General features: G+C 38.6%; 1 protein-coding gene across 1 annotated transcript in view; it reads left to right on the forward strand.

The window, feature by feature from the left end:
- Positions 1 to 326: 326 nt before the first annotated feature.
- The window catches only part of CFAP44 (cilia and flagella associated protein 44), a 36,433-nt gene continuing 23,785 nt past the window's right edge, over positions 327 to 12,974 (forward strand). The window contains exons 1-11 of the mRNA XM_009070089.1: positions 327 to 405; positions 1,790 to 1,964; positions 3,002 to 3,164; positions 4,142 to 4,244; positions 4,548 to 4,764; positions 5,765 to 5,879; positions 6,374 to 6,538; positions 7,717 to 7,872; positions 8,506 to 8,553; positions 9,594 to 9,693; positions 11,194 to 11,288. Coding sequence (XP_009068337.1) covers positions 327 to 405; positions 1,790 to 1,964; positions 3,002 to 3,164; positions 4,142 to 4,244; positions 4,548 to 4,764; positions 5,765 to 5,879; positions 6,374 to 6,538; positions 7,717 to 7,872; positions 8,506 to 8,553; positions 9,594 to 9,693; positions 11,194 to 11,288 — 1,416 coding nt within the window. The remainder of the gene's footprint in view (positions 406 to 1,789; positions 1,965 to 3,001; positions 3,165 to 4,141; positions 4,245 to 4,547; positions 4,765 to 5,764; positions 5,880 to 6,373; positions 6,539 to 7,716; positions 7,873 to 8,505; positions 8,554 to 9,593; positions 9,694 to 11,193; positions 11,289 to 12,974) is intronic.

Below are 12,974 nucleotides of genomic sequence, written 5' to 3' on the forward strand. Positions count from 1 at the left end.
TCAAATTTTATAGCTCTTTTCTCTATAGACATCAAAACACTTTGCTAAGATGGGTAAGTATTATTATCTCATTTTTCATGGGAGATAACTGAGACAGCCAGAGGTGAAATGGCTGATACAAATTGTACACGTCATTACTGGGTTTGCAATTAGAATTCAGGTCTTTGAATGCTCCACTGTATATTTATGCAAATAGTCTGTAACTATGTCTTTAACTTTGGCGATGTCAGTTGTGTTACCCCATTGAAGACTCATGAATTTCATTTAAATACATTGAGATACATTGCAATTGTTTTAATTTGTTTTCTACATTTAAAACAGAGGACATGGCATCTTTTCCAAGGGAACAGGAGGGACTTGATGTGGAGCCAGGAGAAGATGCACAGGCAGATCACAGTGGTGTCCGTGAGTATTTCCCCCTGTGCTAAAGTGATTTCAATACTGAACCTACAGTAGCTTCTTGCTTCTCCCACTATTCTCCCCTTCCTTATTACCAAGTGTTCATCTCCAGTTGTTGTTCCTGGTGTTGCCAAATTTTATTGTGACTGTGGATAAAGTGAAGCTCTGGGATAACCATGGTGTCTGCAGTTCTTGCTGTCGCTCAACTCTCAGAGTTCCTCATCTGAACATTTTTGCTGCTTACACCTGTCTCTGTAGCTAATACTGCAATCAGTTTGTTAATACCAGCAGACTCTTTCAGTCAGAGGCCTGTATTTATCTTTTTCACATCTTTTTCACCTTGAAATACCTGTTTAGTATCTATTTCCGATGTTCTGCGTGTCATCTAACACACTAGATCCAGGTAGTATGGATAACAAAATCCACTTTGGAAGGATTGTTTGATGCATTAGAATCATATAATCATCAAGGTTGGAAAAAATCTTTAAGATCATCCAGTCTAAACATCAACCCAGCACTATCACTGTAACCCCTAAACCACTAAAGCATATGTTCCGGCACCAGATCCAGACACCTCTTAAACACCTCCAGGGACGGTGACTCCACCATCTCCCTGGGCAGCCTATTACAGTGCCAGACCACCTTAACAGTGAAAAGTTTTTTTCTAATATCTAATCTGAATCTCCCCTGTTTCAGCTTAAAGCCATTTCCTCTAGTTTTCTCACTGAAGGCAGCTTGAAAAGCTAACTAGGTAGATAATGGGGGGGTTTGACCTGAGATACCCAACTGGAAACTGATTTTAACAAGTGCTTATGGCTAGCTGGAAGTTGACAGTATTGTGCTTTGCAACCCAGCAAAGAGCTACACTGGGTCACACATGAGCAGTGTGCGTTTTTGAGGACAATGGTGTCTTCTGGTGGTCTGTTGTATGTGGTTTTCCTAATTGTTTTGTATAACAATGTGCATTCAATAGCTACTGAAAAGAGACACTTTAAAATTTACTTGGTTTCTAAAGCTGAGACCTAAACACCAAGCAAACCTCAGCTGAACTGTTTTGGTAAGTCTGTAAGTTTTTAAATCAATGTTTTTAAAACAGCCTCAAAATTCTTCTTCTTTAAATACTTCAGTTTTGACTATTCACAGTAAAGTTTTTAAAAACCTGAGGGAACACTTGCTACAGACTGTTCCAGGACAAGTAGTTACTAAGACACAGTATCCCTGTTTTGAGCTACAGAGTTCTTAGTACTCTGTCGAAGGAAGCAAGGAATATGTGACTCCTTCCCTTTTGCAGTTAGGTGCAAATATCAGCAAGGAGCCTAAAACTGAATGTAAATTGAATATATAAATTAAATATAACACATTGAAGTGAATATAATTTCCCACTTCCGAGGTGCAGAAGGCAATTTGGAAGAGCAAGGTAATAGTGAAATACCCTCAGAAGCACAAAAGAACCCTGAGAAGGTAGAAAAGATTTCAGAAACTTTCTTCTACAAGTATGAAGATATATGTTCACGACCATTTGTCTCTGAAGACTCCGGGATACCCGTTAACCTGCTTACTTTGAAGTATCCTTTTTGCTTAGCTTGTACAAATTTAAAGCTAAGGAAATTTAATATGTGTTCTTGAAAATGTATTTGTCAAATTTGGAGTAGCCTATGTGGCATTATTGGGATACCTGTGGTTGAGACACAAGTAAGAATGCTGACCAGTTATGGCTCTGGGTGAATTTAATCTTAAATGTAGTCTTAATCTCATAAACATCTCTTACTGGGCATAGTGCTTGCTGTGATAAGTACTCCTGTAGTATGAAATCATAGACAAGCTAATGTGACCAGGCAGAAGACTAGCTTAAGAATATCCTCTGCAAAGCTCTCCCTGTCCGTGTAGCCACACTGGTGTTCCCCAAGAAGCTGAGGGGAGGGCAGAAGAGCTGCTGTGTACTTCATAGTTCCTTACGGAACTAGTCAGGGAGAAGTGGGGAAGAAGCCAGATAGATTTGTAGCCTTGTGCTCAGAAGATCTAAACTGGTAGAATGAAGGAAGTGATGCCTATCAATTAAGAGCTACAATAAATCTTTTGCTAGGTATGGTCAAGTAGGATGTGATATGTGCCTTTCATATGTGCTAGTGGTTTTCTCTGCAGACACAGTTCAGTTGCTATTGAGGACTGGATTTTCCCTACTCTACATCTGACAGCAAATATTTAAGATGTGAGCTTGACCACTTCCTTGGTTTGATCTCATCTGTAGAGCAGTTCCTAGTAATCTGGTGCACATCTTTTACATTTTGTTTGAAAAGAGAACATGGATAGAATATAAATTCCTTGCAGCTCCAAAGGATCCAGCAGAAGCAAGACGTGTGTCCTGTAGTGGAGATGAAAGGACAGAATGTGAACTGTAGAAGGCCTTCACTTGTACCTTACTCTCAGTTACAGAGGCTTCATATATTTTACTTTCACTGTATACTGAAGAAAACTATCTCCTGCCATAAGGCTTTTAGTCACTAGTTTCAGTACTCCCATTTCAGTTTTGGTTTACACATTTCTATCCACTTAGTAAACTAGAAAGCCAGCGTCAATCTTTTCCTTATTGGACTGTTTCCAGACATTCCTTCGGCTATGACTCCACCAGACCTGTAAACCTGCTGATGATAGACAGCCAAACACTGCTGTATATAGCAGGCAACCACATAGTGATCCTGAACCTGAAAACTAAATTTCAGAGATATCTCCGGAGCAGCAGTGGTTGCGGAATTGGGTTTATCACAGTATGGCTCGTTTCTTGTTTTAGAATGTTGGTCACTTTCTAGAAAAAAATGTTCGCTTGGTTGTCAGATGTAGGAGAGTTCTACAGCTGCACATATATATACATAAGAAAGTATGGTATTGCTTAAAGGAATGTGTGGGCCATGCAGTGTGGGTTACTTATCCCAACGATACAATTGGCAGAGGACAAATACCTGTCCCAGGCTCAGGTGTGTAAAGGACTGACAACTGCCAGCTGGGATTAATTTTTAGCACCATTACAATCTTATTTAAGCCTTTTGGCTCATAGCAACTCTTTTTCCTTTTAACATTGTGCCTATCCTAGCCACAGCTGATACTAGGATAGAGTTTTACTTGCAATTAGAAGTTAAAAAAAATCAACTTCCTACACAGATATCTGTTTTCACTCTAGTAAATTTACCAAGAGCTCAAAAGTATCAAGAGCTATCTCAGGATTTGAAGCACCTTACTCTGTGAAGGCTCTGCCATCTCTCAGTTTTATTTCACATGAACAAGGCTGTCAGACTACCAGTCTCAGACTGCTCTGGTTCATTGTAAACAGCCTTTTCTGGGGAATCAGGGTACGTTTTTACCTCTTCAGAATACTGTCATTCAGGGTGGCTTTTCTGCAGCTGTTTGCTGAAGTAGATGGTTGCTGATACAAATGCTGATATGGAAAAATTAGCTAGGGCTTTGAGGGAGGCAGGAATAGTAAAAATGCATCAGAAAGCAAATTATTTTACAGTTTGTCGTGGTTCCATAATATAAGCACAATATACCATTTTGTGTGCATAGTGACTTCACACCTGATACTGAGCAATAGATTGGCAGTTGTTCAGAATAAGCACAGAAAAATGCAACCTAGTATTTATGGCAATATATTTTGACTAATGAGTGAGTAAATACAATAACTCATTAACTGGCAGGATAGAGACAAAGGTGTCATTACAGCATGCAACAAGACTTTTGCTTTTTCAAGGCACACCCTACTAAGCAGTACTTCGCAGTAGGAGAAAAAGGAGAGAAGCCAAACCTTATCATCTACGATTTTCCTTCACTGAGGCCCTATAGAATCCTGCAAGGTAGTGTAAAAAGTTCCATTTTCATTTTACAGAGATGGGCCAGTGTTTATAGATCCCAGCAGATGGAGTAGTGGTTCACTTTAAGTTTAGAAGGAAATACAGCCTTTTGGTCCTTCGCAGCAAAATAGAAAACACTGGTTTCAAGCCTTTTCATTATTGCATGGGAGGAAACTTATTTAGTAGAGATAGCCAAGCAAGAGCTATTACCTATTGAAAAAATATAATCACAGTGAAAACTGAGTTCCTTCTGAGCAGTATTTCCTATTTCTGTGTGTGTATATTGGGGCCTGTACATTTCTTCAGGTGGAACTGAGAAAGCCTATGTTTTTGGTGATTTCAACCGTGCTGGCACTTTGCTGGCCAGCGTTGGGAGCAGCCCTGACTACACGCTGACTGTCTGGAACTGGAAACAAGAAGAGATTGTGTTGAGGTCAAAAGCTTTTTCACAGGATGTTTACAAGGTCACGTTTTCTGCTGAGAATGAAGAACAACTAACTACATCTGGAGCAGGACACATCAGGTAGGTTTATTGATTAGGATTGATACATATCACCTCTAAAGTCATACTAGGTAAAAGATGACTAACGGGAATGTATCATTAGCAAACATGGATGAAAGAGGAATGCACATTTTACCTGGCCATTACAATTACAAAAATGAGCAAGTTCAAGTCAACATTGGAGATTTGCTTTATAGTTTGTTTGCAAGGTGGGTCTGAAATAGAAAATGACTTATTTAGACCTGGAACTAATGTGGTTTAGAATGCATTATATATGGAAATCTGACAAAACTAACTCTCTTATAAACTTTCTTTTGAGCTAAAATACCCTGAATAAACTCTGACATAGCTTTTATAACATGATAAACATCACCTTTCACCCAAACGTGGCCACAAATTTCAATTTCCAACAGCTGTCTTAAATGTAAAGCCTCCTGCACACCCAGTGAACCACCCCTAATTGCAGTAGATGTTAATTTTCTGTAATGTAATTTAAAGTTATGTTTTATACTAATGATCAGATAGAAAGAACTATGAAGATCTAGGATAAAACCTTTGGCTCAGTGAGATTTTATAGTACAGTTCAAGTCCACAAGAGTACTTGGATGATATTCAGTGAAGATCTTAATCCCTTGGATTTACAAAGCTCAGCATCATACACTGAAGACAGCAAGAATAGCATAAGTATCCCTAACTATACATATATGGATTGTAGCTGGAAAGATGTAGCTATGGATTTTACACTGCTTAATATTAAATAGGAGTTTAATCTTCATTCCACCCATTCCAAAGTCTTTTCCTAGCTTTTTCATAGAGGTAGTATAGGGAAATGTTTGTTTAGTTACAGAGCTTTATCTTATTTTCAAATGAAAAAAAACAAATTCTCCTGTGAAAAAGAGTAATAAGTGAACACCCCTGACTTCAGAGGCATGCCTGGTAAGGGTATTGCAACGTTTAAGGGGGACTGAAGAGTGTGTTTTGGAAATCTTGATTCAGAGAGGGATGTTTTCTTTCTACTCAGGTTCTGGAAGATGGCTCTCACATTTACTGGTCTCAAGTTACAAGGAGCATTGGGCAGGTTTGGAAGAACAGCAGTGTCTGACATTTTAGGTTATGTGGAGCTGCCTGATGGGAAGGTAAGTGAGAAAAAATAAAAGATGTTATGTTCCCTCTTAGGTTTTGATATAAAGTCTACTGTGTAAGTCACAAGATGACTGTTTGCTTCAAAGTGATTTGAATTAGACCCTCAATGCACTGTTCTCATAAAGTAATGACATTAATTTGCCCCAAACCAGGCTTGCTCCGCAATAATTTAAAAGTATGGTCAGTTTGTAAGTCACAAAGTATCTCTGTTGGCTTAGAGTTGAGGGATTTCTAGTGAGGTAGTGACAACGTTAATGTACAGAAATACAAAGACTCCTAATATTTAACCATTTCAGTGCATGCAAATTATGTCACATTGCTAAAAAGCTGAATCTTCTCACCCTTATCATCTTTTGCAAATATCTGTACACTGCTATTGATTTAATGGTTTCATGGAAGGAAACCACAAATGTTAACTGGGTTTTTGCCAGTGTTTCTGCACAATTAAGTGCAGGTGCTTATGTGTTTATCTTCACTTGCATTGAAGGTTGTCTCAGGAACTGAGTGGGGCAACTTGCTGCTTTGGGAAGGGGGGCTCATTAAGGTAGAGCTCTGTCGAAGTGGAGACAAGCCCTGTCACCATGGTCCTATCAGCCAGTTAGTTCTTGATGAAGGAGGACTTTACACTGTTGGAAAAGATGGCTTCATTCGGGTGAGTTTTCCTGCTGCTCTGCCCTTAGGTGTGCAAATCTATGGTCAGCAGGTAGATGTTACATATTGCCTTTGCCAGGTTTTTGGAAGCAAATTGTCGGTGCAGTTTCTTTCTGAGAATGAATTTTCAGAACAAACAGAATAAGAGCACATCTCCGCAGTGTGCGTGTTTGAATTGGATAGTGTTCATGCAGTGTTTTCTATTTAATAGTAATAAATAAATCATTTTTTACTTACTCAAAATCATCTCCAGTAGTTCTCTAACAGCTTTGTTCTTGCCTGCATTCTCATGGGGTTTCTTGTGTGTAGTTTTTGTAAATCTTTGTAATTTTCAGGCCTATTAATACGTTTGGTATTATTTTGAAGAGTAAACTACAGGAATATTTGCATATAGCAGCTCAGGGATGCATATACTGAAATAGGGGAACAATTAAAAGAAAAAGCATCCTGAAGTTAACATATAATTCTATAAATCAAGGCCAAGTGTTTCCTTTATCCATAACACCAGTTTCTGACATCACCTGTCAGTTATCCAGAATTTTGCAGTCTTCTTTGTCTGCTCTGTAAGGGAAGACATGATGTGTCTTCTGCTGATGTGTGAAAGGACTCAGATAATCAGTGGGAAACTGACTGTTAAAGACAGTGGAGGGTTTCAAATACCCTAGAGCTTCTGTTGTTGTGTTTTCAAAATTGATATTATCTCATTAGGAAAATTCACTTTATTATGAGTATGCCAGCTGATGTCTTGTCCTTATCCCACAGAGCAGAACATGGATGTGTTAGATTTCCCATTCTTTTGTGCTTCCTCAGTACGAGCAGTGCTGAGAGCCCACAGATATCACTTACTCTTTGTACTTCTGAAACTGCCATGTATAGCTCTGCTAGTGCTAGGGCTGAATTGAAGCTACTGTTGATTCAAAATTGTACAGAGAACTTCTATGTATACTTTGCATTGCATCCAAACATACCAGATTGTAGTTGCTCATTGTCACTGTTCTAGGTGACGTTCAAAGCAGTGAGGCAGATATGGCAGTCAGGTTTCATACTCCACCTGTACAATCTACAATATGCTTTCTTATAATTTTGAATTTTCGTATTAATTGTGTATGAAAACATAACCTGACCTTATAAAAAAAACAAAAAACCTTTTTTATTTTTAATGCTTCTAATGCCATGAAGGTGTGGAACTTTGAGACAATAGATGCTGCTGATTCTGTGGATGACACAGGGTTACTGGAAGTGGAACCTATGAATGAACTTTGTGTTGGCGAGAATGCCAGCTTGAGTTTCATGTCAAAAGTTCACGACTGTGGACAGCCTGTTTGGTTCGCTCAGGTAATGTAAACTCAAGTACATTCTCCATCTCTGGAGAAACACAGAATGAAGGAGGTGATGTTAAGTATTAAACAGCAGGATTACAGTACAGACTGGTGTGTTTCTTTTTGTTCAGTCTTCTTCTGGATAGATAGAAAATATTCTTACCTATTTCTGACTGTAGATATATAATCTTATTATTTCAAACACTGCAACAGCTTCCTTGAGAGGTGGTTTGCATCCCAAGCCTGTCAGTGTTTAAGAGGCATTTAAGGAGGACAATGCCCTTAATAATGTGCTTTAACTTCTGGTCAGCCCCGAAGTGGTCAGGCAGTTGGACTAGATGATCCTTATAGGTTCCTTCTAACTGAATTATGATATGCTATGCTGTGTTTTTAGCTTATAGTAACATATGAGACTCCGGCTTTCAGAGCCAGAACTGCCTGAGGACAGGAAAATGCCAAAAAGTATTGTCCAAGTTCTATTACCTTGAACTGATGGATAGAACTGACAGGAACAACAACATCATATTTAGTGATTTCTATTTCCAAATGATAATCATTAAGGAATTTTTAAGGAGTCACCATGTACAGTTTTATTTCCAAATTGATTTTGAAAGCATCCAATTTACATGTTTCTTTTTTCCTTCTTCAGGATGCAAATGGAGCAATCTGGAAGCTGGATTTGACTTTTTCAAATATGGTAAGTTTGTTTTTCTTTCTTTTGATTTCTTCATTTCTTTGCAATGGGAACTGTATCTTACTGCATCCTTTAACTGTACTGGATGCATCTGCAATTAAATTTGTGTTTTATGAAGTTGCATGGTTGAAAACTTTAGCATTAAAACAGATGTTTTTCATAAAAAATTTCTAATTTAATTGATTATAATGATTGTGCAGGATTATAAAAAGTAATTTGATTTTTGATTCCTGAAATTTCAGCTGAGAAATTCAAGTTACTTTAAAAGAGTTTTATTGCCATAAACTTGTAATGAAAGTTGCATGGAGGAAGGAAATGGTTTCAGGGGGTATTGGTATATTCTTTCTAGACAGGTTCTTGAAACAATCATTATTGTGGTCATTAAATGACAGAACTAGAAAAAACAAGGAGAAGATGAAATGCTCTTGAAATATTTTTTCCTACTGGTTACTAGTGTTACTGCTGGGGATGTTTTTGATGGAGAGAGAGACAGGTGAAAAAGAGGGCATTTGATTTTTGCTCCTGAACACATTAAAGTGAATGGGAATAATCCCTTGAGTGGAATAAAGTTCTGTTGTAAAAGGTAAAATATATTCCAATAATTTTATGGTAAATAAAAGATGTACATAATGTAAGAAATGTATAGCAAAACCTAGGATTTATTGGATGATGAAATGATTTCCCAGGCAGCATAAGCCCAAGCTTGAGAACATTTTCTTTGCCTTCAGCACAACAGCTCTTTGTTAAAAACACAAATTCCAAGCCTGAAACCAGTTAAAAAAGGCATTTGCCTTTGTATTCACATAGAAAATGACAGAATTTTAAATGAGCTAATATGCTAATATGCTAATTTTGCTCATGATCTTCTTGTGAACATTTAAATAAAATGAAGGGAATTGCATATAGGTATATCATGCATGCCAAATTTTGTTCACACAAACAGCACCTGTCTAGATGTTTCAGGTTTGCTGAAAGTGACTGGTAATGGCTTGTGAGCTCAGCTGCAGAATACAGCAGAATTTCTGTTCTGTTTTGTACTGCAGACTCGTGATCCAGAGTGTCTGTATACCTTTCACTCTGGGAGTATTGAGGCCGTGAGTGTCTCTCCCGGTGCATACTTTATGGCCACCACAGCTCTTGACCGTAAGTACACTATTCCTTTCCTCTCATACCATTCTCAGCATTGTTTTGGAAGAGCAATGATGCTTGGTTTGGAACTATGCTGTTTTGTACTGCAGTTGTGTATTTGGTTTTGCAAAGTTACTTTACAGAAAGTTGTTATCCCTGGGATCAGTTCTGTAATAGTTAAGACAAATCGTTAATGTTTGGAACTAATGCATTAAGACTGCTTCAGCTTAAAATCCTGGGATTTCAACAACAGAAGTTTTTAATGGGAAGCTTCATGAATTCTGTTTGTTCTGAAAGAACGGCTGAAAAGGTGAGACATCTGGTTTGAATAACAACACTTGTTCAAGGCTCTGGATTGATAACTGTTGGGATTTTTGTTCTGTAAGGAATTACATACATTGTACAAGCCATTGAGAATATTAACATTTGTGTCTTTCTTAGAAAATGCTATAGCTGTGATGCTCTCAACAACAGATAACATGTAATTATAGACACATTTACTTGACCTATATAAATATTGCCATTTAGGCCTCTCACAGTTAGCTTTATCATGCTTTGAAAGAAAACCCACTGGCCGGGACATTAACAATGTAATTTACACTTCTCAGAAAATGCTACAAAGTCTTTTAACTCAATTCTTGTCAGCAGTATCTTGTCATTTGTCTGTGTTATACAATGTACAAGCTCTTCGAGCCTGAAGACAAACTCCTACCAGTTGAGCAAATGACACTATGGATATGTGCCAGCTGGAATGGAATTTTATGCAGACCAATATGTCTGCCTACAAGTCTGTTAATTTTACCTCTGGTGAAATTGGATTTTCCATGGACAATCTCCCATTTTTATTCATTTCAATATTTTCCTCTCTTTAAATGTGTTCCTCCCTAGGCAATCCCAGTTAGTAGCATAACATCTTTTCCTATGTTGTCAGTACAGGTTTTCCTTAGAGTGTGCCACAGTTCTGTGCTTAGTTGAAAATTACATATGGTCAGCATGAGACTTCTTATTACAACCCTCAGCCTTGACAGCTCTTGGTTCTGTCTAAGTCAGAGAGTGAAGAAAGCATGTGTTCTGTTCATGAGCATCGTGCTAGCTGTAGTATTCTGTAACCATCATATCTTTCCAGGCAGCCATTTTATTACTCAAAAAAGCAAAAATACTTTCTATCCAGCTTTTAATTCAAATAAATAGACATTTCTCCATTCCATTCTACATTTCTCCTGCCAGGGGAGGTTTAGGTTGGACATTAGGAAGAGATTTTTTATGGAGAGAATTATCAGGCATTGGAACGTGCTGCCCGGGGATGTGGTGGATTCACCATCCCTGGAGGTTTTCAAGATGAGACTGGATGTGGCACTTAGTGCCATGGTCTAGTAACCACGGTAGAGTTGGACCCGGTGATCTTTGAGGTCTTTTCCAGCCTGGTTGATTCTATGATTCTATGCTTCCATGATTAATCCTAACATGTAAGTGGTATTTCAAGAAATAAGTTCTTACTGTCTCCTTTCCACACAGGGTCAGTGCGTATCTATGATTTCAGCAGCAACAGTCAACTGGGTGAAAGGAAGTTTATACAAGGAGGAACAGCACTGACATGGGCACCACTTGTTGTGAGTTTTTGCTAGCATGTTAACAAAACTTCACTAAGGGGCCTATGAGCCTGCCAGCATCAGGAAAGTTGCTCACCAAACAAGACCTCAAAGAGGTCACTGTTAGGCCATGGTGGAATTTACTGTAGTAGTATGTATATATATATAAGTTTGAGGAGTAGCATGTATGTATATAGTATGTGTACAGTTTGTCTTTACTATGGATTATTTCGTGTCTTTGTGTCTTCCTCAGATTTTAAAATCAGATCTCAGTGTGCAGTCTGGGAAGTAGTCGTAGTTTACGGACTAACAGCTTCTATTTAACCCACGCAGAGTAATTGTCAATTAACATGAGTTAGTCAACACATTTTGAAATGACAGCCCAGACAATTCACAAACATTTGGAGATAAATCATAAAAAACTGTTGCCAGAACTGATCATTTGTGGAGTGTGGAGTCTATCACTTTTAGACATATTTGCTAATTTTAATTAAAATAGTGTCTAGTTATGTTCTTGAGGAAGTGAAGCAAGCTTGGTAGGTTAACTATAAGCAAATTTAGGAGGAAAGTGCTAATTTGAAGTTTCAAGGTGAGGGTTACATGGGGAGAGTGGTTTTATAAATGTAATTCTGTCCATGCAGACTTTCAGGGCTGCTGTTAGGTGATGACTTACACATTCAAGGGGTAAGCTGTCTGCCACAATAAACTCTACAGCAATACAAAACTGACTCAGTTAGTTTTACCAAAGTTGTTACTAAACACAGTCTGAAAAACAAAGAGTATTTAGCTTATCTAGCTCTATTTAAAATCCCATTAGATACTTAGTATAAGGTGCTCAAAGGTATTTTAAAAATCTGTGCTATTAATCTAAGAAAATTTAATCCAACATACTTTGAAGCATCTGTATACCATAATGCCCTCATAGGCAAGGTAGCAATGTACATGTTATACAAGTGAACAGTGACAGGGATTTAAAACTGCCTAAATGTCTGGGCCCCAGAGGGAAGCAATCAGTCACACAAAATCCAGTCAGAGGTGAGTCTTTAGCAGTGTTCCCTAAGGCTCATCATGGGTGCCAATATTCTTCATTAGTTACCTGGGCACTGGGACAGAATGCACCCTCAGAAAGTCTGCAGATGGTACAAAACTGAGAGGAGTGGCTGGTCCTCTAGAGGGTTGTGTTGCCATTCAGTGGGATCTGGACAGGCTTGAGAGTTGGACTGAGGAGAATCTAATGAAATTCAACAAGGGAAAATATGAAGTCCTGCATGTAGGTAGGAATAACCTCAGGCACCAATACTGCCTGGGGCCCACCAGCTGGAATGCAGATCTGCAGAAAAGGATCTTGGGATCCTGGGGGACACCAGGCTGACTGTGAGCCAGCAGTGCACCCAAAGAAGCCTAACAGCATCCTGGGTTGCATTAGGAAGGGCATTACCATCTGGCTGAGGGAGATGATCCTTCCCCTTTACTCGCACTAGAGAGGCCACATCTGGAGTGCTGTTTCTATAGTAGAGGAAAGATACAGAATTAATGAAGGGAGTCAAATCCACAGCCATAAATTTGAGGTCTGTAAGTGACTCTTCCTGGTCATTTACTATGCAATGATGTCATACAGTTGCCTATTGCAGAGGAGCTTTCTAAGTTAAGGTACCATGAGCTGATCTCCCCAGATAACAGGAAGACAGTTACCCCCAGCTCCCTGCT

The sequence above is a fragment of the Acanthisitta chloris genome, unplaced genomic scaffold (genome assembly GCF_000695815.1).
Source record: "Acanthisitta chloris isolate BGI_N310 unplaced genomic scaffold, ASM69581v1 scaffold11512, whole genome shotgun sequence".
NCBI classification, from domain to species: Eukaryota; Metazoa; Chordata; class Aves; order Passeriformes; family Acanthisittidae; genus Acanthisitta; species Acanthisitta chloris.